Raw genomic sequence first — 23,481 nt, 5'->3', positions numbered from 1 at the left:
TCCTGGGAGGGGAGGACAGGAGGGACATTCGGATTTGGGCTTCTGGAGGGGGACCAGAGTCTCAGGCTAAGTCCCTTCTGGGCTCTCCATGTCCTCCTCCTCTGCCCTGTCTACAGGGGTGAGAGGTGACAGCAGGTGGGCAGGTAAAGGAGCGAGGCGTATCCAGTTCTGATGAGTGTGGTGTGGACTGTGCTTTGGATGCACAGCCCGGGTCACGCTGGCGAGCCGCCCTCCTGGCCATCAGCACAGCCCCCAGGCTCCATTCCTCGTCCCGGAGTGTCCTTTCTCCATCAGTTCTGAGCCCAACAGGGAGGGCCACGTGTTGCTGGTGCCCCATCCCGAGCCCCCAAAAGGATGTAGAGACATCACACTCAGGTCCTGAGACAGGGCAGCGAGGAGGAAGCCAGGAGACCACCCAGAGCGGGTGCCCATTCTCGTGAATATAGAAAACGTGCATATAAAGTCAAGAATACAAAAATACAAAAAAAAAAAAAAACAAAAATGCTATTCCAGAGTATTAATACTAGTTATTGTCGGAGTGCAGAAGTAGGGGTGGGTTCTGTAGCCTCCTTTATGCGTTCAGGAATGAGTTCTGCTCCCATGTGACTGCGTGGGAACCGTGAGGCTCTGCACCATGTCTCAGGGATCGCTCCACAGTAACCCCGGGAAGCAAGACGGGTGGGTGAGGATGCTGGGGGACAGGACAGAGCTGACCTGTTGGGCAGAGTCAGGAAGGGTGGTGTTGCTCCACGATGGTCCCAGGACCAGTGAGAAGGTGCCAAATCGAGCTTCCTGGGCCAGCCCAGCTCCCTGTGGACGCTCCAGGCTGGGGCCTCCCTGGGTCCTGACCACACATCAGGCAGGTCCCCCTGCCTCTTTCCTCCTGTGTTTGCCTCCTCTTCCCCTTCACACCTCGGGGCAGGTGTGTCCTCCAGGCTGGCAGCTGGAGTTCTTTCTAAGCCCTTCGGCTCAAGCTGCCTCAGGCAGACCCCTGGGAAGTGATCCTGTCCCGAGGCCTAGCTGGGGCAACAGAGGATGAGATTGGGGCTTTCCCTCAAACGAGCTCCAGAACTGACTCAGTGCCGGGGAGACCTGGTGTGACTGTCACCTTCTCCCCTGCTGCTGCACGACATCGTGTAACGATTGTCCCTGCTCCTAGGAGCCGTAGTCAGCCGCATTCAGGGCTGGTCACAGGTTGCTGCTCTCTCCCCTTGCCTAGGCGAAAAGGCCCTGCAGCAGAGGCGGCCTGGCAGCAGGCCCGGAGCCCCAGGGAGCCATCCACACCCATCTCAACTTGGGCCTCACCCCAGGGTCCTAAGGGCTTCCTGTCACTCAGGACATCTTCCCATGCTGTGTCTCTGGAGAATGCTGACCCTGGGGATGCGTCTAGGAGATGGGTGAGTAGGCTCGAGATTGGAGGACAGTACTTGAATGAGGTCTGGATGGCCCCTGCCAGCCACAGAGGCCTGGGAGAGAGGAGGGGAGAGCAGCACACACATCACCAGCCCAGCACCTCTCCAACTTAGGAGCCTCAGGGGTATGGGGTGCAGCCAGGGCTGACCCAGCTCTTGTCTCCCTGGGGACATGTGCCAAGGCCAGTACCTCTCCTTTGCAAAGTGAGGGTCCTGACCCAACTCTCCTGGCCCCAGAGGCCTGTGGGCCACCTTCCATCAAGGAGCCTGAGGCTCAGCGGGGAGCCCATGACTGGCAGGGGCCCAGTTCACAGAAGGAAGGGCCTGCTGGCCTCCCCCAATCCCAACACCATTTTCCCAGGAATGGAAGTGCCTGCATGGAGGGACCTGAGGGGCCTCACTCCACCTCTCCACCTGGAAAAGCAGCAGCCGAAGGCCCAGCTTCCCAGGTGGCCTCAGGTCACTTTCCCTTCTTCTGGTCTTGGGTCTCAGGTCACTTCCCAAGACTTCTGGTCTTGGGCACGCCTGCCCTGCTGCTGTACCGACCCCGTCACAAGGCCAACTTCCACCTTCATCTTTGCTGTTCCCTCACCGGGAATGTCCTTCCCTGACCTGACAGCTCCATCCCCAAAGGCCCCTCCCAGTGTGGGAGCTCAGCGCCCCTCTGTCGGCTGCCAGCTCTCGTTCTCCTTCTACTTGGCATACCTCGTTTAGCTTCCCAAGCCTGTGCAGCCCCAGGGCCCAGAGGCAGCCCCTCGACCTGGTGGCTAGGAGACTCGGTCATGGGGAGCCAGGGAGGTGTCATCCCAAGCCGGCCTGCTGCCTTAGCCCGTGCCCATGCCCACACCCACCCGATCGGTCCCTCGGCCACCTGCCCCCCACCGTGCTGTCCAGAGATGTCTCTCTTGGCTGCCTAGAAGCCTCGCAGCCGCTGCAGCCACGGTATAAGTACGTGATTATGTATGCCGGGGTCCCTCCGGCCCTTTGTTGCTGCAGAATCTGTCGTGGCAAACAAAAGTGCACTGGATTAGCCACAGTGGATTAAAAGATTTGCTTCCCAGAGTTTACCTAATAACCCAACAATCGTGCCGAAAGAGGCTTTGAACCTCGGGACATGCTCGCCGGGCCATCTGGGAGCTCTCGGCCTCAGCGGGCAATGGGACGGCGGTGCGGGTGATGAGGGCTGGAGGCTGCCTGTCCTCACCCTCCATTCTGCCCGTGGCCAGGCCTGTGCTCTTGCCAGGCCCATCTGGGCCAAACTTCGGGACGACGCCAGATTGTAGGGGAGGGTAGAAAAGACCGGGTGGGGGAAAAAGGCCCAGCCGGGTCCGCCTTCCCGAGGGCCCGGTGCCCAAGGCCAGGCATGGGCAGTGGGGACCGGGCCTGGCTACACTCAGCTGCCCCCCGCGGGCACACCCACACTGGCATGCAGCAGCAAGGACAGGAGCAACATGGAGGGTGGCCGTGGCGGGTGGGTGACACGCCAGGCTTCACCACGCTGCAGCACACGGCCCACTAGTGCCGCCCCGCGGTGCACGTTCCTGCACACGCGTGCACTCAAACACACGGACACACACACACACACACACACACAAGCATGTCCCCTTTGATCTCCAAAGGACACTCCATTTACAAGCCCCTCATCGCAGCTGGCTTTTCGGGGCCTGTCCGCTAACTTCCCGAGTAACGGGATTCGGCACCTCTGCTCCATCTCCGTCTGGCCGCTCCCCGGTTCAGGTGGACATTTTTTTCCTTTCTCGCATTTTTCTTGCCTTTAAAAAAAAATACTCCCTAAACGGCACTGACTTGACATGGCTTGTGGCCCAGGCCTGCGCGCGGGGCCGGGACGGGGGCCAGGTGGCCAGCTCGCCGAGCGCCTGGCCGGCTGGGGGTCTTTGATGCCGCCTTCACGGGAAATCTGAGTGAAAGACGCGGGAGCACGATTTTCGGGACCAACGGTGCGGTGGGATTCATCCTGCCTCATGCGGTTCCCTTTGTCTCTCTCCCCCTGACCCTCGTTTGGGCCGTCTGGGGAGAGGGTCCCGGGCTGAGGGTCGGGTGCGGACATGGGTGCGAGCGCGCACGGGAGGGTGCAGAGGGCAGGGGGGCTGAGGGCAGGGCCCCAGCCTTAAGAACAATGGGCAGCAGGGAGCGCATCCACCTGTCCGCCCGCTCGTCTGCCCATCTGTCGGCCCGCCCGGCTTACCTCACCTGCCTGGCTCCGTGTGCCTGCTCACGCCCCACCATCCCGCGGTCCGCCATGATGGGCTTGGCCGTCTGTCTGAGCACTTTCAGTCACTCCAGGACGCGGGTCCCTGCTCTTGGCCACTGTGTGGCTGGGAGGAAGAAGTGTGACTCTGGGCTGCAGCTCGGGCTCCCACCGCCGATTGGCTGAGGCAGGGACCAGATGACGGCCGCAGAACCCTATGGTAGCCATGGCAACCAGCCCCTTTAGACACCGCCACCCCCTGAGCCACTCCTGACTGCCGAGGGAGCAGGCAGTACCGCCGTGGGCCCACACACTGGGTCCCCTCTGAGTGTCGGGTCAGGCATCACAGGACCCTATTCCTGCACCAGCTGTCGAGTGCGTGTGTGTGTGTTTCATGTACATCCAGTGTGAAGGGTCCAGGTCCCTCTCAGGACATGTCCCAGCCCACTCTGTGTCCTGCCTGACCACCTGCTGGAAGCAGGAACAATGTCTTTGCAGCCTGCACTTCGAGGAGGATTTCAGGTCAGGCTTGCCCTAGGGGCTGAAGGCCAGGCCATCTAGTGAGGGCAATGGGAGAAAGGGCAGGGGGAACTCATCATACTCAGGGACACAGAGCCAAGCTCTCAATCCACCTGAGACCCCCAAGGGGCCTGCCAGCTTTTTCTGCCTGCGAACCCCTCCTCCACTCTCACCAACCTAGTGAACACAGAGACAGGCTCACCCTGTCCCTTCTCAAGAGCCTTCGGAGGCCCCAGCCTGGCCAGCCCTGTTGCTTCACAGACCCTGTGTCCCCAGCCCGGCAGGACTCTGGAACCTCAGTCACACCAAGCACTCCCCAACCCTGCAGAAACTAACCACACACCAGTGACTTTGTACCCGCTCTTCCCTTGGCCTGAATCCCCGGGTCTGTCCGCGACCAGCCCCTTGGTAAGGTTTCCTGGATGTCTCAAGACCGCACGCTTCTCATCAAGGGTTCAACACAGCGTCTCCCTGAGGACTGACCACCCCGAAGCCAACCCACCCCCGTCTTGAGACAGTCTACACATCCTCGATTCAGCACAAACACCATCAAGGCCCCCACGAGACATCTACCTGAGAGCCCTGGGAAGCCACATCCCACTTCCTGGACCACGTCCAGCCCACACTTGCTGGAGAAGACAAGTGAGCAACAGTCACAGGCCTGTGATGACTCGTGAGCCCCAGGTCTTTGGGAAGAGGCCACAGCGGCAGGTGCCCAGGGGCTGCTGAGGAAGCCGCCGCCAAGTTCAGAAGGACCTGGAAACGGAATCCGGAACACAGGTCCATAGTGGTTGTATGTCCAAGGGAAACGGGCTCAGGCTGGGCCAGGTGGGGCCCAGAGCTACATGGCCCCGAAGCTGCTCAGCCAGCCCAGGCACCTGGCCCCAGACTTCTCCATACTGGCTTGGCCTCACCCCAACTTGCTCAGTCACAAGTGAGCCCCCTTGTCTGCTGGACACCACCAACAGACAGGTCTTGTCCAGGGACAAGGTGTGGGTGGGGACATAAGTCTGGGTCTGCTGGAGTTGGAGTTGCTGGAGGGTCCAGCACTGGGAGCTGCATTCTGGAGCTCAGGGAAGGGCTCCGGTGCGCTGTGACAGAGGGGGCCCAAGGGCGTAGGGCTGATGCTGCTTCGCCAGTCCATGGGACCCGGGCTCTGGCTCGGGGGCAGGCAGCTGGTGGGGGCGGAAGGGCGTCTGGAGCACAGGCTCCAGAGGGAAAAAGACAGTGCACGTGGGTGGCTTCACAAGAGCTCTTCCGGGCTCCTAGCAGAGAAGCTGTGGACTTGCCCGTTCTCTCCACACGCCCCACCCTGCAAGCCGATGTACACCTGACTGGGACTCAGGCAAGGCCCTCAAGGTGAGGGGCCAGGCACAGAGCCACAGGCTGGGCCACGCCCTTCCTGACCTCAGGTGTCCTTCCTGGGCCTCAGGACCCCGTGGTGTTGACGGTCACTTGCCAGGGACCTCTGCTGCCCCGGTCCCAAGGGACTACTCCGTCCATAGCTAGTGACGGTCAGCCCTCACGGACAGGCTGGGCTGCCATGAAACACATGAGCAAGGGCGTTGCCCAAGGGCTCCTGGAGGGCTGAGGAGGGACCGGGCCCAGCCTGTCTGCCCACCGGGGCCAGCGCAGCGCAGTCTGGACTTCTGTGGGCTTGATGGTGATCAGTACAACCAGCCACCCCAATCTAGAGGCCTGAGGGCCTACAGGGCCTCCTGAGGGGACTGGAGACTCTCAGCAGACTAGTGGAGGAGTGGCCTGTGGGCAGAAGTAACAAGGTGAAACCGGAGGGGGCACATGGTCTGGTGGCCTCCCACTGCCCAGCTCCGGGTCGCTGTGCAGCGTGTGCGAGCTTCCCCACTTCTGCGAGGGGAACGTGGCAGTTTCTGCCAATCAGGCACCTTCCCAGGCCCCAGGAGTTTTATTTGTGCGGGGGGGGAAGTCCGTCATTCACGGACGGCTGGGCCTTCCCTGAACGGAGGATCTTTGTGAGGATTGAACCGAACAGAGACTGGCTCTGCCAAGAAAGGGCTGAGGCCACAACCAGACCCGACGCAGGTTACGGGGACGGAAGGGACCCACTGAGACCGCACCATGCTCCCTGTACCGACCAGCAGCCCTGGGGGCTGGTCTGGGCCGTGCTTGCGGTAACGCCCATGCCCCAGGGAGAGCAGACCTGCAACCCTGAGACCTTCCTCCTGCTGCCCCCAAGTGTGGTAACCCCACTTCGGCTGGGCCTGTGCTTTCGACAGTCTTGCATGGCCCTCCAGTGGTGACAGGGAGACCAAGGCCGGAGTCCACCCTCCCCCGACACGGCCCACAGGCAGCCTAGTCCCCACCCTGCTCCAGCCACAGGCCCCTTCGGCTACCGGCGGGCACACAAACACTGCAAGTCGCGACAGGAGCTCCCCCAACCTGGACCTGTAGCCTGGGTGGGGGCAAGAAAGAGCAGCGGGGCAAGGTATGACTGAGAGCCATGGCCAGTGGACGGGGGCATCTGGGGTGCACAGCACAGGGCGGGGAGGCGGGTGACACAGGCCGTACTAGAAAGGGATCCGTTTAATTCAGTTCGGGGCTGAGGATGGGAAACATCAAGTGGGATCAAGTGGGCATTTGAGGGCTGGCCTGTCCAGACCACCACAGTGGTAGCCGTGGCCAGCGGCTGTGGTCAGGCCAGCCAGGGCTGGGGCAGGGGTAGTCTGGGTGCTAGCAGCTTTTGGTAGAATCTCTTAAAAATTTAAATCTGGGGGTCGCCTGGTGGCTCAGCAGGTTAAAAGCCTCTGCCTTTGGCTCCGGTCAAGATCCCAGGGTCCTGGGATCAAGCCCCATATCAGGCTCTCTGATCGGCGGGGAGCCTGCCTCCCCCTCTCTCTGCCTGCCTCTCTGCCTACTTGTGATCCCTGTCTGTCAAATAAATAAATAAAATCTTTAAGAAAAAAAATTAAAATCTGGGGGCACGTGGGTGGCTCAGTGGGTTAAAGCCTTTGCCTTCGGCTCAGGTCGTAATCTCAGGGTCCTGGGATCGAGCCCCACATCGGCTCTCTGCTCAGCAGCGAGCCTGCTTCCCTCCCCCTCTCTCTGCCTGCCTCTCTGCCCACTTGTGATCCCTGTCTGTCAAATAAATAAATAAAATCTTTAAAAAAAAAATAAAATCTGTCCCCAATGTTGGGGCACCCCATGAAGAAACTATCGTGTGCATCAAGACATGGGTCCAAAAGTATGTTCCAGAGGAGTCTGGGACTGACGACAGCATTTCCCAGCTTCACCCAGAGATCTCAGGATCACTCCCCAGAGAAGGGACCCTGCCCCTCAATGACGTCCCTATGCTGTGGGGTCTCCAGGGCTCCCCTGCCGCTGTGCTCGCTGGCCAGCCACAGGCTCCCTCTGGCCTCCACCTCCATGAACACTGCCCAGATGTCTTCACTTCCACAGCACCTGTCAGGGGAGCCGAGTGCCCCTGGGTCAGCTGCCAGGACCAGGTCAGGGGGATCACTCCCTGTCCTCCTAGAGTGATCCAAATGGGTCTCAATGCTCCGTACTCCCAGGAAAGGGCTGGGGATGAAGGTCAAGGCACCCCCAAATCTCGCAGCAGAACAGCCTCAGGGCACTGGCCCGGCCGCCCACTAGGAATCCCATCCCTGCACCTCCCGAGAGCTGGTGGGGTGCTCACCGCCCTGAATGGTGCGTCAGCAGAGCTCCTTCCCAGCCACTCCCAGGGTGAGCCCAAGCCACCTGGCCTCTGCTCCAGAGAGCCCTCCAGGCGGATGGGGACGTACGACAGGGAGACGATCTGTTGCCACATGGCTTCAGCGACACTGCACCCTTCTGGAGGAAGGCCAGACACGGACACCAATCCCAGTCCCACAGCTCAGCCACATCCCAGGTCTCTGGGGCAGGACACGACGAGCTCAAAGACTACTCGGGAGAGTACTTCCAAGCAAAGCAGCACACACATAGCCTAGTTCAGACTTTACTTGTGCTGCCCCCAAAGTGTGGTGACCCCACGTCAGCTAGGCCCCCACTTGAGGGGGGAGGGGGACTGCAGAGGCAGCAAGATGGCCCCAGACCTCTGGGGACCCTGGGACAAGACTTCCTGGGGCCTCCACAAAACCTGCCCAACCCTGCAAGCTGCTGGGTCATCAGAGAACGGGTTCATCCACTACCCACGCGTGGCCCTCCGCACCACCCCAGGCTCTTGGGTCCACAGTGCTGCGCGGCAGGCGAGGCGGTGAGCACGGCTATCCGGCATGGGTCCGAGTCGCTCATGTCCTGCTGGCTTTCTTCTGCACGACCGCCGGCTCAGCCAGAGCCTGCTGCCGCAGCCGCTCAATCAGCTCCTCCACGTAGACCTTGAACAGAGGAGTCGGGGCCTACGGGAGGGACCCAGGGTCAGGAAGAGTCGCTCTGGGGAAGACGGGAATCCAGCTGCCACTGCCCAAACACCAAGAGGAATCTGGTGCAAGAAGACTAGACCCCTCAGGCTTGGCCACAGCTACCAGCCCAGAGGACAGCACCTTGTCCATGAGACAGGGGCCACTGGGGACAGGGACCAGGCGTCTGTCCCCAGCTTCCCTGCCCCAGGGCCCTGTGGCTGCAGGGGAAACAGAGGGAACAGAGTCAGTGGCCACTGCACCGTGGTGGGTTCCCTGTTCCAGCGGCAATCACAGGCTCCAGACCCTTCCAGGGTGCAAGAAAGACACAGAGAGACCTCAGCTCCATACCCGGAAGACCCCAGGGCAGGGGGCTGCTAGTAGCCAAAGAAACCAAAGGTGCCACCAAGAGTCTTTCTGTCCATGAACTTATGAAGCCAGCTGGGGGCGGGACAGGAGAAAGTCAGGGCCTTGAGGGGAGAGGGCATGCTGCACAGAACCCAGGGCTGTGGCTGTATCTGGCCAGCTGTGCATGGGGCAGCTCCTCCCCCGGCTCGGGGCGGGGGGGGGGGGCCGTGGCCCTCATCCAGGCTTGCCCTGAGGCAGCGCACGCCCCCACCCCGCCCGTCTGCTAGTGCCCACGCCTGCTCACCTTCTCCTCCAGGAGCCTCTGCTTCTCCACGGCCTCATCCAGCGTCAGGCCAACCCACTCGGCTTCCGCCTCTGGGATGACAAACTCCTGCCGGGGAGAGGCCGGGCACACGATGAGCACAAGTACTGCCTGTCAGTGGGGCCCACAGGAAGCAAGAAGTTCAAACCCAAGCCCTCACCTTGTACTTGTCGTAGATGGCGGCCCTCTTCTTGGGGTCCTCCGGGTGCAGCTGCGGGTCCTGTCGTGCCAGCCGCAGCAGCATCCCCCGCTTCAGGTCCATCCCAAACTTGGAGCACAGGTCCTCCTTGGAAGTCTGGCAGGAGGCTACGCATGGGGCCAGGTGTTGCCGGGGGGGCCCTGCCCACCCGCCAGCAGACACCACCAGGCTCCTCCTCAGCAGCCAGAGGACCACAGGCCACCCCCAGAGCAAAGGAAGGCCTGAGAGCAGGGAAGGAGGCAGCAGTGCTCACGGGGAGCCCATTTATGGTTCACGGGTGACCCTGCACCCCAGACACGGGCGCGCCCCAGCGAGTCTCTGACTTGCCAGGAGACGGCTGTGTGCTGGCACAGCCCCTGCTCACCTTGAGGATGTAGAAGTCAAACCCGTAGGCCTCATCGATGAGGTCCAGGGTCCGCCGTGTCACGGTCACGGTGAACTTCCTGTCCAGGATCTCGCTGTACAGCTCACGCTGAAACAGCTGTGGCTTCCACACCTTCTTCACCCGCTTTGAGAGCTAAGGGAGGACCAGAGACCTCGTGAGTGCTGCCGCTTCTCCCTACAGAGCCTAATGGGGTCCAGGGCCTCTTCCTGAGACTCAGGACCAAGAGGTAGATGGACCAGACCCCACCTGGGGACCCAGAGATCCGCTTTTCCTCAGCGCTGCCTGGGCTGCCGGTGGTGTTCCAGACACACCACACGTACAACCATAACCCCATGGTGCACGGGTCATCACATTCCAAACCAGGGACCAAGGCACCAAGGCAAAGGGAGAGGCCACCTGGGAGGCCTCCAACACACAAGCCAGAAGGCCCAGCTCTCCGTCCAGGTTTCCCACCAGACACGGCACGGTGTGGACGGCCGGCTGTGTGTCTCCCAGCCTTCCCGAGTGCAGTGACGATGTGCCAGTACCGGCCGCGGCCGTGTCATGACAAGGAGGCCAACGGCAGCATGTCAGGCTGACAGGGGGCCGAAGACCTGCCGTCCCCCGACGCCCCCCCGCCCACAGACGTCCTCCCATCCTTACACCTGGCCTGGCGAATCTCCCCAGTGGCCCTGCACCCCCTGGTTCCCACAGCCACCACCGTCTCAGAACACCCAGCGGGGTTCGCGGGCAGTCAGGTCAGCTGGAACGGCATCCCCACAGGTCAGCCTGCTTCTTCCGAAGAACTGAGTCTCCACCACAGCGCAAGCACACACCCCTACCGCACCCCACCCGGGAACCCCCAGGGCTCAGCACCACGCCCAGGGCAGCAAACCCCAGAGAGGTCCTCGGAAGCCTGCCCTGCTCCCCTACCTTGTCGTTGTTGACATATCTGTAGCCGGAGATCCAGCCCTCCCCGCCCCAGAGCCCCAGCTGGGATTCTGGGGGGTAGTAGATGGGAATGGGTACATCCTCCACACGCTCCCGCTGCCCATTCTTGGGGTTGATCTTGAACTTAACCCCGTGGGGCCTGTAGTGCACAGGAGTGGGTGTTCGCACCTCCTCCAAGGAGCGCAGGTAGTGCTGCGGTAGCCGGGAGCAGATCCCCTCCCGCAGCCGGAGCCGCTTCCACAGGCCGACCGGGAACTTGTGCAGGGGCATCGCGCAGCCTGACCGGAGGCGGGGATGGCGCTGTTAGACCGCAGGCCCGCCGCACTCCGGCCCCGTCCCCCGCCCCCCCCCGCCCCCCCCCCCCCGACCCCGATCCCCCCGACCCTAGCCACCTGACTCCCCACCCCAGTCCCTACCCCGAAACCAGCCCTCTGACTCCAGACCCCGGTCCCCCCCCAGCCCCCCGACTCCCCACCCCGGTACTCCCGAACCCGGTCCCCACCCCGACACCAGCCCCCTGACTCCCGACCCCGGTCCTCCCAACCCCGACCCCAGTCTCCCGACTCCCCACCCCGGTCCTCCTGACTCCAGTCCCCTGACTCCCGACCCCGGTGCCCCCGACACCAGCCCCCTGACTCCCCACCCCGGTCCCCCCCGACACTAGCCCCCTGACTCCCCACCCAACTCCCCCCAACCCCGGTCCTCGCGACCCCGGTCTCCCCCGACAACAGCCCCCTGACTCCCGACTCCGGTCCCCCAGACCCCAGCCCCCAGAAACCGGCGCGGCCCCACGACTCCAAGTCCGAGCCCAACTACCCGCGTATCCTCTTCCCTCGCCCCGACTCCTAATCCCGGACCCTGACCCGGACCCTGGCAGGACCTCCTCAGCCCACCAGACTCAGCTCTGACCTAGAGCCCAGCCTGCCTCTCCGAGTTCCGCGCCCCACCGGAACCGGAAGTCGCGACACCGCGCTCAGCACCGGTCCGACGCTAACTGGCCGAAAAGCCCGTCAGTCTAGCTTCGTCCCGCCCCCTTTCCTGCCTTTAGGGACCGTGGAAAATGCCGGGCAGTGACGGCGGCAGCTCAAGGCACCGTCAGCAAAAGCGGGTCCTTTTCCCTGGAGCGGAGCTGGGGGCGGGGAAGGGTGGAGCCTGTCATCCTTGGTCCCACTCCCTCTGCTCCCCTCCAAGAGCAGAAATCCGTGTAAGTGGAAAAACTCTTCCGTCTCGGGGTGCCGGGGTGGCCCCGTCGGTTAAGAGTCCGACTCTTGATTTCAGCTCTGAGACCCAGCCTCCCTAAGCATAGATCCTGCTACAGAGCCTCTCCCCACCACCGCCGCGTCCCCCACCCCCCGTCCGCCCCAGCGCTGTCTAAAAGACCCTTGTGCCTTGAAATATCGCTGTGGAATATTAAACTCAGCAATCACAGCAAAATCAGAGCGACATAAAAATGTCTTAACGTCTTGAAAACTTGTAACCCAAAAAACACCATATGTAAATGTTTGTTCCCCCTTTACAAGTGCAGGGTGACAAGGGGTGGAGGAGGTGGTTTCACACCCGGGAGAGTAGGTGGGAGGGCTCCATGTCCCCACCCCACCGCACCGTCCGCTGCCTCAGCTTCCTGAGGTCACTTCTGGCCACTTCCAGCACTCCTGGTACAGAGAGCAGCCCACTACAGTGTGGTCTTAGGGGAGAGGCAGTCAGCCCCCCTTCTCCTGCTTCCCCCACAGAGGCTGGGCTAGGTCTTGGGGAACCCCCCCCAAACACACGGTCAGGCCTGTACAAGGCAGCAGTCATCACTTCCTCCCCCAAAGCAACCAGAGAGGATGCGTAGCCCCCCAGACAGGGCCCAGGAACCCATGGGGTGGCTGGAGAGATAGAGTCGGGCCAATGTGTGCCCCAGGGTACTGCACACCCAGAGCAGCTCAGCAGCCCTCCCCCCAGGGCCTGCAGCTCCAAAGCCAAGTGCCAAACAGAGGGGAGCCGCAGGACTGGACAGCAAAAACGCAGCCACTGATGGTGGCCCCAGGGCCCAGTAGCTCCCTGGTGAGTGCCGTCACCTCTCCCCACAGTACTGCAACTGCAGGGAGCACCCCCATGCCCAAGGAAGGCTGGCATCAGGGCACACCTCATCACGGAGCCAGGGATGCAAAGAGGGCACAATCCCTGCTTGGTGGGGCGGAGGCCTGCTGGAGGTGGGCTCAGGCCTCCTTGGTCCCCCTGGGTCTCACCTCACCTTCTCACAGGGGAACAGGGCTGATGGGGGCCTCTCTCTCCCCATCTCCAACCATGTTTCAGCCAGAACACAGGCCCTGCCCCTGCATGGTACCTGCGGTCTCTAAGGAGCCAGGCCCGGGCCCCAGGCGCCCCTGCAGATGCTGGCTGGGACCTGCAGAGGGACCGGCAGGCACCGGGGAACTGAGGGGGCGGGTGCAGTCCTCTCCTCAGGAGGAAGCCAAAGAGTGCACGGGCAATTTTATTCAGCTGGAAATGGACCGGACAGGGTCCTTCTCCTTTGGTCCTGCCCCTGGCCAGAGAGCCCATCATCACGGTGGCCGGTGTCCCTGAGCCGGCCACGTCATGTCACCGTATACAGGTCCTCTCGGTGGTTCTTGCAGATCTGGTAGCGGCACGTGAGCTTCTGCGAGCAGGCCCAGGGCTTGGTGTGCTCCTCCCGAGGCGGGAGCAGGCAGGCCGCACTCCCGGCCAGCAGCACGTGCCAGAGGCTGTGGGTGTAGTAATAGTTGTCACTGGTCATCATGGAGGTGTAGATGGCAATGCCCAGAGCAGCCATGGAGATGCCGGGCAGGAGGTAGAAGGCCCAGCGCTGCCAGGAAGTGGGGTAGCAGTGGCGCCGGCGTCCGCAGCGGTACACCTGGAGAGAACCGGCCCGTGAGTGCAGGCAGAGAACGCTGCTGGAGCCGCAGCTCCCAAGATCCCTCCCCCCAGGTCTGGGCAGCGGGATGGACCGTCGGTGTGGCTGCTTGGAGAGGCCCCAAGGGCACAGAGACCTGGCATGGACCAGGCCCGGGTCTTGGGCACGAAGCCATGCTGGGCCCTCATGGGTGCCCCCAGCAAGTTCTCAGCAGACATGCGGGACTTGGGCCCAGGGGCAGGAACATGGCCAGAATGGAGGGCCAGGCTCTGTTCCCCCGAAGCAGGGGTCTGTGGGGGGCCCAGACTGTCTTCTCCCAATCACCAGGGGAGGGGGCTTGGGCAGGAGTGCTGGCCTGTCCCAGCTCCTTACCCACATGGTGACCATAACCACAAAGGCAAAGAGGCAAGGCCCCATCATGTTCCAGGCACCCCTGCGGTCCAGCTGCAAGGACATGGCGAAGATCAGCGTGCCCAGGAGAAACAGGACCTGGTCAAGACACAAGGGTGACCACAGGGTCACAGGAACCCTCAGCCAGTCGTTCATGACCACACAAGGTCCGGGAGGAACAGGTGACCTGGGTCTGGTCATTGTTCCACAGCCCCCACTGTCCCTTGGCCTGAGAGCTGCCGGCAGATTTTGTCCTGCTCTGCATTGATCCACGGATCCACTGATCCATCCACCGGTGAACTTTTTTTTTTTTTAAAGATTTTATTTATTTATTTGACAGACAGAGATCACAAGCAGTCAGAGAGGCAGGCAGAGAGAGAGGGGGAAGCAGGCTCCCCGCTGAGCAGAGAGCCCGATGCAGGGCTCGATCCCAGGACCCTGGGATCACGACCCGAGCCGAAGGCAGACGCCTAACGACTGAGCCACCCAGGCGCCCCAACTGGTGAACTTTTGAGGCACACACATGGCCCGGCAAGGTGCCAGGCCACGTGTCTCTGTCAGCCAGGACCAGGTGAGGCAGAAAAGTCCCTAGAGTGTCCTTAGCACCTGGGACTGTGGGAGCAGAGCCGGGGGCTCGTCAGGGAGGCCTGGCCTCAGACAGGCGCTCTAGGCCTCCTCTCTGAATGGGGCTGTGGGAAGACAGGCTGGGGACCTCACTTAACCCTGTCCACTACCTTTCTTTCCTGGCATCCCCAGGCAGCCAGCCCCTCCCAACTGGAGGCAGCTTCTTCCAGCAGGTGCACGGGGGTTCCAAGGCACAGCGGGTTTCTAAGCGCCAAGCCCTCTTTCTGGTCTAGTCCTCAACACGCGGCCGGCCAGGAGCCCAGGCACAGGTGTCGGGAGTCACTCACGTGTTTCTGGGCTGCCTTCAGCCGCGCCATGCAGAGGATGGTGACCCAGACGGACACTCCGGAGCCCAGGAAGTCACAGTACTGCAGGGTGTCATAGCCCAGGATGCAGAGCACCGCCTCGCCGGGCTGGTCGCAGGCGTGGTAGAACTGCGGGGCAGGGGTGGTGAGCCGCGGCCAGCCCCTCTCCCGGCCCCCTCCATCCCCGCACCCCTGCAGTGAGCCCACCGTGGAGAAGAACATGGTGTAGGCATAGACGGAGGCCTCCACCAGGAGCGAGCGGTGCACCGAGACGGCGATGGGAGCCAAGAACATGAGGTTGCTGAGAGTGAGAAGGAGGGCGGCCACCCGCTGCTGGGCTACTGTCTGGGCCGTGCTGTTGTCCGTGCAGCTCCACCCACGCCAGCCTGGGAGCCAATGTGACACCAAGGGGGCTGAGGCCAGGAGGCGTCCTTCTGAACCCCAGGGCCTTCCCCTCCCCGAGAGACCCGCAGAGAAGCCCCTTCCTCACCCAGAAGCAGGCTGGCATGGGGCAGGGCAGGTGTAGAGCAGCTGTGGGCAGGGTAGGCCCAGGTCATCAGTGCCTGGGACGCAGTGGGGGTGGGGGACTGAGGAAGCATGGAGGAAGGAACAGGGAGGAGGCATCTGCCCTGGCCCGGCAGAGTCCCTCTCAGGCCCTGGCAGAGTGGAGGTGGGCTCCCCAACCTTGCCCTGCAAGGCCCAGGGGCAGGGTGCCAGCAGGCTCAGTCGATGGAGCACACAAGGCTTGACCCCGGGTCCTGAGTTCAAGCCCCACCCGGGGTGGAGAGATGACTTAAATAAATAAACTCGAACACAAGAGCCGGTGTCCAGAGGCCCGTGGGCCCAGCACTCACCGGCCTTGCAGCTGCAGCCCGCATACAGGTAGCTGTGTCTGCGCAGCAGGACGCACTGGCCGTAGGGTCCACAGTCGTTCAGGCAGGGCACCAAGGTCAAAGTGGTCTCCACGAGGACCGAGGCCTGCTCACACTCCCTGTGAGGAAGGGGCCGCAGGAAGCCTAGCTGCTGGCACCTGCTGGCCCGTCCCTCGTCCGGACTCTCGGCAGGCTCTGGGACACAGGAACCCACACCTGAGGCCCCCATGCTCCCAGTCCTGGAGGACGGCAGCGGCGAGCTTTGCTGAGTCTGAGACGCCTTTTCCCCCCAACCTGCCCTGAGGCCCAGTCTCCCGGGGCTATGTCCTGGACTGGTCCCCCTCCTTGGGTCCTGACTCCCGGGGCTGCAGCATGACGGGTGAGCACATGGAGAAGAAGCCCTCACAACTCCCGGAAGGCAAGGGGCCCCACAGGGCTTTGATCGCTCCCTAACCTGGACCTGGGCAGCCCCATGCATGGTCCTGCTGGGAGCAGTCCGCCGCCTGCCCCCAGCCGGCAGTCCCCAGGTCTACTCACTCTGGATTCTCGGGGCACACGAGCTGCAGGGAGAGGTACCAGTTGTCCGTCTCTGGGTAGGGGATGATGAGGTCGGCCTTGTGCGATGCAGCACTCAGGGTCAGTGGGGAGCCCTGGAAGAAGGCTACAGCGGAGGGGGGCTGATCAGCGGCAGTCAGAGGGGCTGGCCGGGGACCCTAGGCCGCACGCTGCCCGGGCATACCTGTGGTGCAGTTGAGCGACATGCTGAAGCTGAGGAAGGGGGAGGCGGCATTCACACAGATGGCGACCAAGGTGCTGTTGGTAATTCCAGTCTGGAAGGAGAAGCCACGCACTCAGCCCCAGCCCCAGAGCAGCGGGCTCCCACTCTGGCTGGTGCCGGGCTCCGTTCTCCATGGCTTCTGCCGGTCCAGGGCCCTTCTAGAACCTTTCCTTCCAGGACGGGGGACGCCCAGCCTGATCCCACCCGCAGCCTCACTTCCTGAGGCACAGCCCACAGAACAGGCCTCCCTCTCCTCAGACAGAGCCCCTAATCTGCCCCAGGGCCTGCAGGGGTCAGCTTGTCGCCCAAAAGGCCAACCTCGTCTCTGTGCCACAGTCAGGGCAGGAAGACTCAGGCAGCACCCCTGAGGCTGGGCGGGGCTGAGCCCCGGCTGATCCAGGAAGCAAGGCCCTTCCCGGTCAGGGTACTTACCTTGTTGGCCCGCAGGGAGACAGTGAGGGAGCCCCCGCTGTCCATGCCGGTATCCATGTACAGCCGCATCACAGAGGGCGTGGCGGGTCGCACCCGCACCCACACCCTGTCCACTGGCCAGAAGCGCACAGACACCACGTCCAGGTCTTCCCGAATGACTGGGTAGCTCGCCAGGCAGCAGGGGCCCCCATGCCTCCTGCTGCTCCCGCCCAGGCCGTGGCCGCCATGGTCACCGGGGCGCTGGGGCAGCAGGCCCGTGGAGGCGTTGCAGCTCCCATTCAGGCTGCTCTGTGGAAGGTGCTGGAAGTTCAGGGTCCACGGCCTGCAGGCTGTCAGGGGGACAAGGGGCTCAGCCACGGGAAGGCCTGGGGATCCTCGGCAGGAGCCGGAGCCACCCGTGCCCGTCCTTCCCCTTAGCCCACCTGTGAGGGCAGCTACCGCCTGGAAAGCCACCAGCACGCGAGGCCCCGCCAGGCTCTTGGCTGTCACCTGCAGCCACCGGTCCCAGGGTGGTGAGGGCAGCAGCAGGCGGCAGGCCCCAGTGGGGCTGACGCACGTGAGCACCTTCTGGAAGTTTCTGGGCAGGGTGGCAGCGCCCACGGTGAGGCGCACAGGGCAGCCCAGGCTCCCGTTGGCGGCACAGCCCTGCAGCTCCAGCCGCAGCTCCTGGGTGTACTCAGGGATGAAGATTCTGTGGCCGCGGGGACACAGTCTTGCTCAGCCTCTGTGCCTTCCGCCAGCCTCCCGCGGCACCACGCCCGGAGGCTTGGCCTCCCCAGGAGCCCTACTCACTTGAGGTAGCTGGGATGGGAGAGGAGGGTCTGCGGAAGGGGAACGTCGGGCTCCAGGATGGAGACCTCCACGGTCCGCACAACCAGCATGTCGGGCTGGAAGACGTAGGCGCAGGTGGGAACAAAACCCTAGGGAGAGAGCGAAGTGTGGGGGGAAAGAACATGCATATGTGGGGGGCACGTCAGGGGCAGACATGGGAGCTGGGGGGGGCAGAGCTGGAGCTGACATAGTGGGGGGGGGGGCCAGGCCTGGAGCAGAGAGCCCCGGCATGGAACGGGGTGGGGGGGGGGGGGGGACTGGACCTGTGCGTGCCAGGTGGAACCTAGAGCAAAGTCAGCAAGCGGCCTGCACATGGTGAAGGAGCCTGCCCCCTCCTCCCCGGAAGGCGGCCCCCTTACCTTCACCTCGATCTTCTGGGAGGCGGGGGGCAGGTGGGCCGCCACAAACCAGTCCCCGGGGGCTGGGTGGGAGATGTTGAGGGAAGCGTTGCTGTCCAGCATCTTGATGAAGAAGGGGGACTGCACGGAGCTGTTGGCGGGGAAGCTGGTGCCCAAAGGGTTGATGACAGGAGGGGCGCCATAACGGAAGTACCTGTGGGCGGGAGGGCGGCACGGGTGTCAGGGCGCGCGCGGGGGCGGGGGGTGGGGGGCGGGGGGCGGGCACCTACACAGTGAGCTCCACGCTGGCGCAGGCGGGGCCGCTTCCCCGGGACACTTGCAGCAGCCAGCGTAGCAGCACGGTGTCGGGGGGCACGCGGAAGCGGAACAGTCTGGCACTGCCGTACCAGCTGTAGAAAGACAGCTTCTGTGGGGACTGGGAGAAATGTTCGGACACCAGCCTGACGTCTGCGGGGAGAAGGTGCCGTCAGCCAGGCCCCCACCTCCTCACGGGGCCCCACAGACAGAGGAGCCTGGCACACCCCCACCCCCCAGCCTCGTTGCTGCCCCACCAGCCAGGGCAGCTGTCCTCCCCTCCTGCAGCCCCGGTGACTCCAGGGTCAAAAGATGGAGGCTCACGGGAGGTGCTCAGGGCTGTAGCGCTGCCCCTGCCCCCACCTGTGTCCTGGGCACCAGACACCAGCAGACTCTCTCCCCTCCCGCTCCATGCAGTGGGCCACGCTGAGGTGAGGGGACTCAGGCCCAGAGGCTGGCCACCTGCTCAGGCCCACGATGACCTGAGCACAGCCAGACGAGAGCCTGAGTTCTGCCTCACCCAGAGAGGAGGCAAGCAGAGACCCTGGGGGGAGGAGAGCCCAGGCAGGAAGCCTGGCCAGGTGTGAAGATGAAGGGACAGCTGGCTCCTGTGCTCATGTGGGCGTGTGCCCATGCAGGGTGGTACAGAGACAAGGCAGGGGCCCCTGGCAGCAAACTGCCCCCGGCCCCAGCCTCCTAGCCCCTCTCAGGTCCCCACCTCTGTGGCTCCCCGGCTCCCCGCCCCTCCACACTCTGTAACTCGGCCTGTGTCATGCCAACCTTTCCAGGGCCAGCTCTGAGTATTCTGGGGCTCAGCCCAGAGACCAGAGGACCCACCCTGATGAGGTCCCTGCTGGGGGTGTCCACTGACGGAGTGCACCCTGCCCCAGAGCAGGTGTCTGACCCCACGTGTGGTGCCCACCCACAACCCTCCCTCTTGGGGAATCCTACAGAACAGATCACCCTGAGCGTTCTCTGTGCTCCTGGGGATAGCTAACTGGGAGTGGGTTCCAGTCACAAGGTGCCTGGGCTGGATGGCAGGGAGTCCAGCCCCAGCTCAGGCTCAGGCCTCATGCCTCGTGTGACCTTGGGTGTCCCTCTCTCTGAGTCCCAGCTTCCTTGTGAGTTGGCTAAGAGAGACAGCACCTCCCTTCAGGTGCCCTGCCCTCCAAGTTAATGGATACCAAAGTGCTTCTGGAAGAAATGCACTGTGGACACAGTAGGGTGTGACCTCCCTCTCTTCCAGGCTGAAGGCCTCTCCCTGCCCCACTGGGCAAGTGGCTGGCTAACACCATCTCCATTTCCCCTTGCCCACCTCAACTCATCCAGGGGCCCCTCCAGGTAAGCCAGGGGAGCAGGGGAGGGAGCCAGGAGAGCCACTCCCCTTCTGCCAGCCTCCTGACCCTCCCACGGAGACATTGGAGAGAAGGTAGTGACCCACTTGCAAAGCCAGACTGAGCTCCAAAGGAGCCCTGCACAGCGGGGAGCTCAGGGGTAGGCTCTATACTGGGGGTGGGGGGGTAGGCTCTAAATCCAAGACTTTCCCTGTGGCCGCTGGCCACCAGGTCCCACTCCCCAGGCTGTGGACTGAACGCTAGGAAGCCAGGAGCTGCTGACCTAACACAAACCTCTTCCCGGAGGGCTGCTTCAGCCCCTAGGATAACATGATGAGAAGGGCAGAGCAAAGTGCTGGGGAGCCGAGGTAGGACAGTCCCCCACCCCCACCTCAGGACCAGGGCACCTTAGAGAAACAGTCTGCCAGCTGGGCACCCAGCACCCTGGCCTGAAAGGGGCAAGGACTTCTGGCCGCTGCCAGCGCTGGAATGTCAGCCAGAGGGCACCTGGAACACAGCTGGTAGGTGTGACGTTTCAGCAGGTGCACAGGAGATAAGAGACCTGTTCAAAATCCCCTGAAGAGCCAGCGAAACCCCTTCCCAGGGCCACAGCTTGACCTCCCTGGCCCAGACCCCCACCCGGATATCTTGCTGAATGCCCACATGACATCTTTCAGGGAGCCTCGGCCTTATGGACCCAGCCCTGCGCCACAGGCCCCTCCAAGGACACAGGGTCAGATGGAAAAGACAGAAAGTCCCCGAGCCTGTCCTGGGAACCCCAGAGAGGGCACGCCACCACACACGGGTACCCTGTACAGAGATCCTGCCCATGCACAGACTCCAGAAGCCAGGGCCACTCAGGGCCTGACCTCTCAGCAGGCCTAAGAGGTGAGGGGCTGCCCCAAGTTTTCCATCTCCATAAGACCCCCCACCAGCGAGCCCTCACCCAGCCCTGACCCCTGGATGGAGAAACAGGTGGACATAAGGAGGGCAATATCCCACGGAGCAATTCAACCAGGAGCCATCTCCTGGGAAACTACCTTTCATTTCAAGCCTTGCCAAGCTCAGACACCAGACGCACAGCCCTCAAAGAAACAGGAGCTTGGAGGGTTTCAGGGAAGGGGGGAGGGGCAGGGAGCCAGGAAGTGGAGGGAGAGAGCCCCTGCTGAGCGGGATAAGCCGCCTGCTGTCCAGGGGGAGGTGTGGGCTGGGGCCTGCTGTTGGGGGGTGGGGGGAGGTGTGGGCCTCCTAGCATGGGCCACAGGGCCCTCGGGGAGACCCAGGCCACAGTCAGGGGAGGCTACTCAGCACCCACAGGCAGGACGGGGGGTGGGGGTGGGGTTGCAGAAGCCACCTCCTGGGGGTTCAGTCCAGGATGGGGACTCTCAGACAACCCTGGCCCGCCAGGCTCCTCAGGTCCACCTGGGAGTCCAGCCTGCGAGAAGCACGGCCAGCTGCTGAAAGTCACTGCACTTGGGTTGGCTAAGACTCTGCGAAGGATGAGGACGGGTCACCCACCTGGGCCCCACTCCTGGATCTAAGCAACTTTCTCCTAACTCCCAAGTCTCTGAAGCCAGAGGGGCGCCCCAGAACCGCATGGCACAGCCCTTCTCTCCCGCAGCCGGAGTGCCAGCTGCGTCCCCCTGCGCTCCTCCGTCTCCCCATCCCTTCGCCCGTGGGTTGTGCCCTACCTAAACGCGCCGGGAGGACCCGAGAGCGGAGGGCGCACTCCAAGGGGTCAGTCTGGACGAACTCGGCCCCGGGGACAGTGGAGGGGGCGCCAGCGTCCTTTCCACCCCCACCACTTTAACACCCGGCTCCCGCATGGGGCCGCCCTGAGCCCCCCCCAAATCCCCTGCCTGGGGTGGGGACCTGGGCCCTGCGCCTGCGCCAGGTGAGCGCACAGGCGCCCCCAGGGTGAGTCACAATCCAGACCCCGCCTCCCGGCAGCCCCCCAACCCGGCCGGCCCACGCCCCCCCCCCATGGCTCCCGCGGGTCGGCGCCCGCTCACCGCTCTTCCTGCTGTCGCCGGCGGCGGCAGGCGGGGGCCGAGCGAGCAACAGCAGCAGCAGCGGTCCCGCCACCGCCACCGCCACCGCCGCGCCCCCGGTCCCGGTCCCGGTCCCGGTCCCAGCCCGGCCCATGGCTCCGCGCTCGGCCCGGCGCTACCCGGACCGCGTCCCCGGCCGCCCGCCCCCGCCGCCGCCCGGGCAGCCACCGCCGCCCCTGCGGCCCCCGCCGCCGCCGCTGCCGCCTCTGCCCCGGGCTCCCATCGTCCCGGCCGGTCCCAGCCGCCGGCGCCCCGGGCACTTCCGCCTGCGAGGCCCCGCCCCGCCGGGAGCCGGGGACCGAGCGGGACTCGGGGACAGGGGTGGGAAGGAGGACGCTGGCGGGGGGCTGAAGCGGGCCGAAGGAGACTTGGGGACACAGGGGGAGCGCGAGGAAAATGGGTCAGAGGGAGGTCGCGGGCTGAGAGGGAACGCGGACTCTCCGCGGCGCGCGCTGCTGGGGGAGGCAGGGCGGGACAGGATGGAGGGTCACGCGGTGCGCGCGGGGGACTTGGAACCGAGAGTGCCGGGGGGCGGCGGGCTGGCGCGGGGCGCGCGGGGGACGTGGGACGGAGGGGGCACCGGGGGGCTGCGGACTGGCGGGCTGGCGGGGGACCACGGCGCACGAGGGCGGCGGGCTGGCGCGGGTCCCGGCGGTGCGCTCGGGGGCGTGGGACGGAGGGGGCATCGGGGGGCTGCGGGCTGGCGGGCTGACGGGCTGGCGGGGGACCACCGCGCGCGAGAGCAGAGGGCTGGCGCGGGAATCAAGAATTCAGAAGGGAAAGGGTCGGGGCGAGAATTGGAACCCACTGTAGATCTGAGGCGGCAGGCGATGCCGGGATCGCCCCCAAGAGCTTCCTACAGTTGCTGGGATGCACGAGAGGCCAGCGTCTGGGTTCCCCGAGTGTGCACCGGGCACGCGTGATGAGGGCCTCCGAGCCGGGTGCTGAGGACGCTGGGGAGACTCGCACCCACCAACCATCGAGTCCTGGGCGCACCTCCGCCTTGCCAGCCTTAGCCTTGACCGTGTGCCTCCAGCCCCTCACAGGTGGGCTCCCCAGGCCAGGCCTCCCAGTCCTCCACACCGCGAAACTGCTAAGAGTGTGTGCAAAGAACACCCTTTTATGGAAAAATGGAAAGGCTCCATGTCCGTGTGGGAATTTCGTACTCTATAAGGTGGCAATTTGCATCAGTGAGTGGGACTCACCCCTCACCCTTCCCATCGGGTTAGATTCCAAACGGGCTAGGGATTTCTGCCTTAAAAAAAAAAAAAAAAAAGACGAAAACCTGGGGGAAATTTTTCAGATTCTTGGGGGAAGCAAAGGTGTTTCTCAATAGGACCCCAGGCCCAGCCAACTAGAAGAGACTCGGAAATTCAACCAGGTGAAATAGAAGCTTCCTCCAGAGCCAGACCACCACCTGCAAGGTGGAGAAACAGTCCATGGACCCAGGAGGACATGCTCCCATCGCCTACCACAAAGCACCAGTCCTAATAAGATTAATAATAGTTTATTTTCAGTCTTTTAAAGATTTTATCTGTTTAAAGATTTTTAAATATTTTATTTATTTGTTTAATTACCAAGATTGATAGCAGTTTAGGACTGATAACAGGACACCTGCGTGGCTCAGTGAGTTAAGCAT

General features: G+C 63.4%; 2 protein-coding genes across 3 annotated transcripts; both read right to left on the bottom strand.

Moving 5' to 3' along the window:
• Positions 1 to 8,097: 8,097 nt before the first annotated feature.
• LOC111156085 (mitochondrial ribosomal protein L28) lies at positions 8,098 to 11,635 on the bottom strand. 2 transcript variants are annotated; one of them, XM_022516683.1, is made up of 6 exons: positions 11,607 to 11,635; positions 10,680 to 10,975; positions 9,747 to 9,899; positions 9,344 to 9,478; positions 9,166 to 9,252; positions 8,098 to 8,513 (listed from the first exon to the last, which is right to left on the bottom strand). In XM_022516683.1, exons 2-6 carry the CDS (start codon positions 10,965 to 10,967, stop codon positions 8,406 to 8,408), a joined length of 771 nt encoding a protein of 256 aa, XP_022372391.1. In that variant the 5' UTR covers positions 10,968 to 10,975; positions 11,607 to 11,635; the 3' UTR covers positions 8,098 to 8,405. The 2 variants fall into 2 exon arrangements, with proteins under 2 accessions (XP_022372391.1, XP_022372392.1); XM_022516684.1 differs by lacking the exon at positions 11,607 to 11,635 and adding an exon at positions 11,578 to 11,606.
• Positions 11,636 to 12,458: 823 nt separating this feature from the next.
• Positions 12,459 to 21,957, bottom strand: LOC111156101 (transmembrane protein 8A). The gene is made up of 13 exons (XM_022516712.1): positions 21,804 to 21,957; positions 18,433 to 18,610; positions 18,164 to 18,356; positions 17,766 to 17,893; positions 17,396 to 17,664; positions 16,974 to 17,302; positions 16,503 to 16,593; positions 16,301 to 16,424; positions 15,746 to 15,882; positions 15,099 to 15,277; positions 14,874 to 15,020; positions 13,945 to 14,061; positions 12,459 to 13,572 (listed from the first exon to the last, which is right to left on the bottom strand). Exons 1-13 carry the CDS (start codon positions 21,934 to 21,936, stop codon positions 13,276 to 13,278), a joined length of 2,322 nt encoding a protein of 773 aa, XP_022372420.1. The 5' UTR covers positions 21,937 to 21,957; the 3' UTR covers positions 12,459 to 13,275.
• Positions 21,958 to 23,481: the final 1,524 nt, after the last annotated feature.

Source organism: Enhydra lutris, unplaced genomic scaffold (genome assembly GCF_002288905.1).
Source record: "Enhydra lutris kenyoni isolate GAN:26980312 unplaced genomic scaffold, ASM228890v2 scaffoldscaffold45, whole genome shotgun sequence".
Lineage (NCBI taxonomy): Eukaryota > Metazoa > Chordata > Mammalia > Carnivora > Mustelidae > Enhydra > Enhydra lutris.
This window is presented reverse-complemented; position numbering and strand designations above follow the sequence as displayed.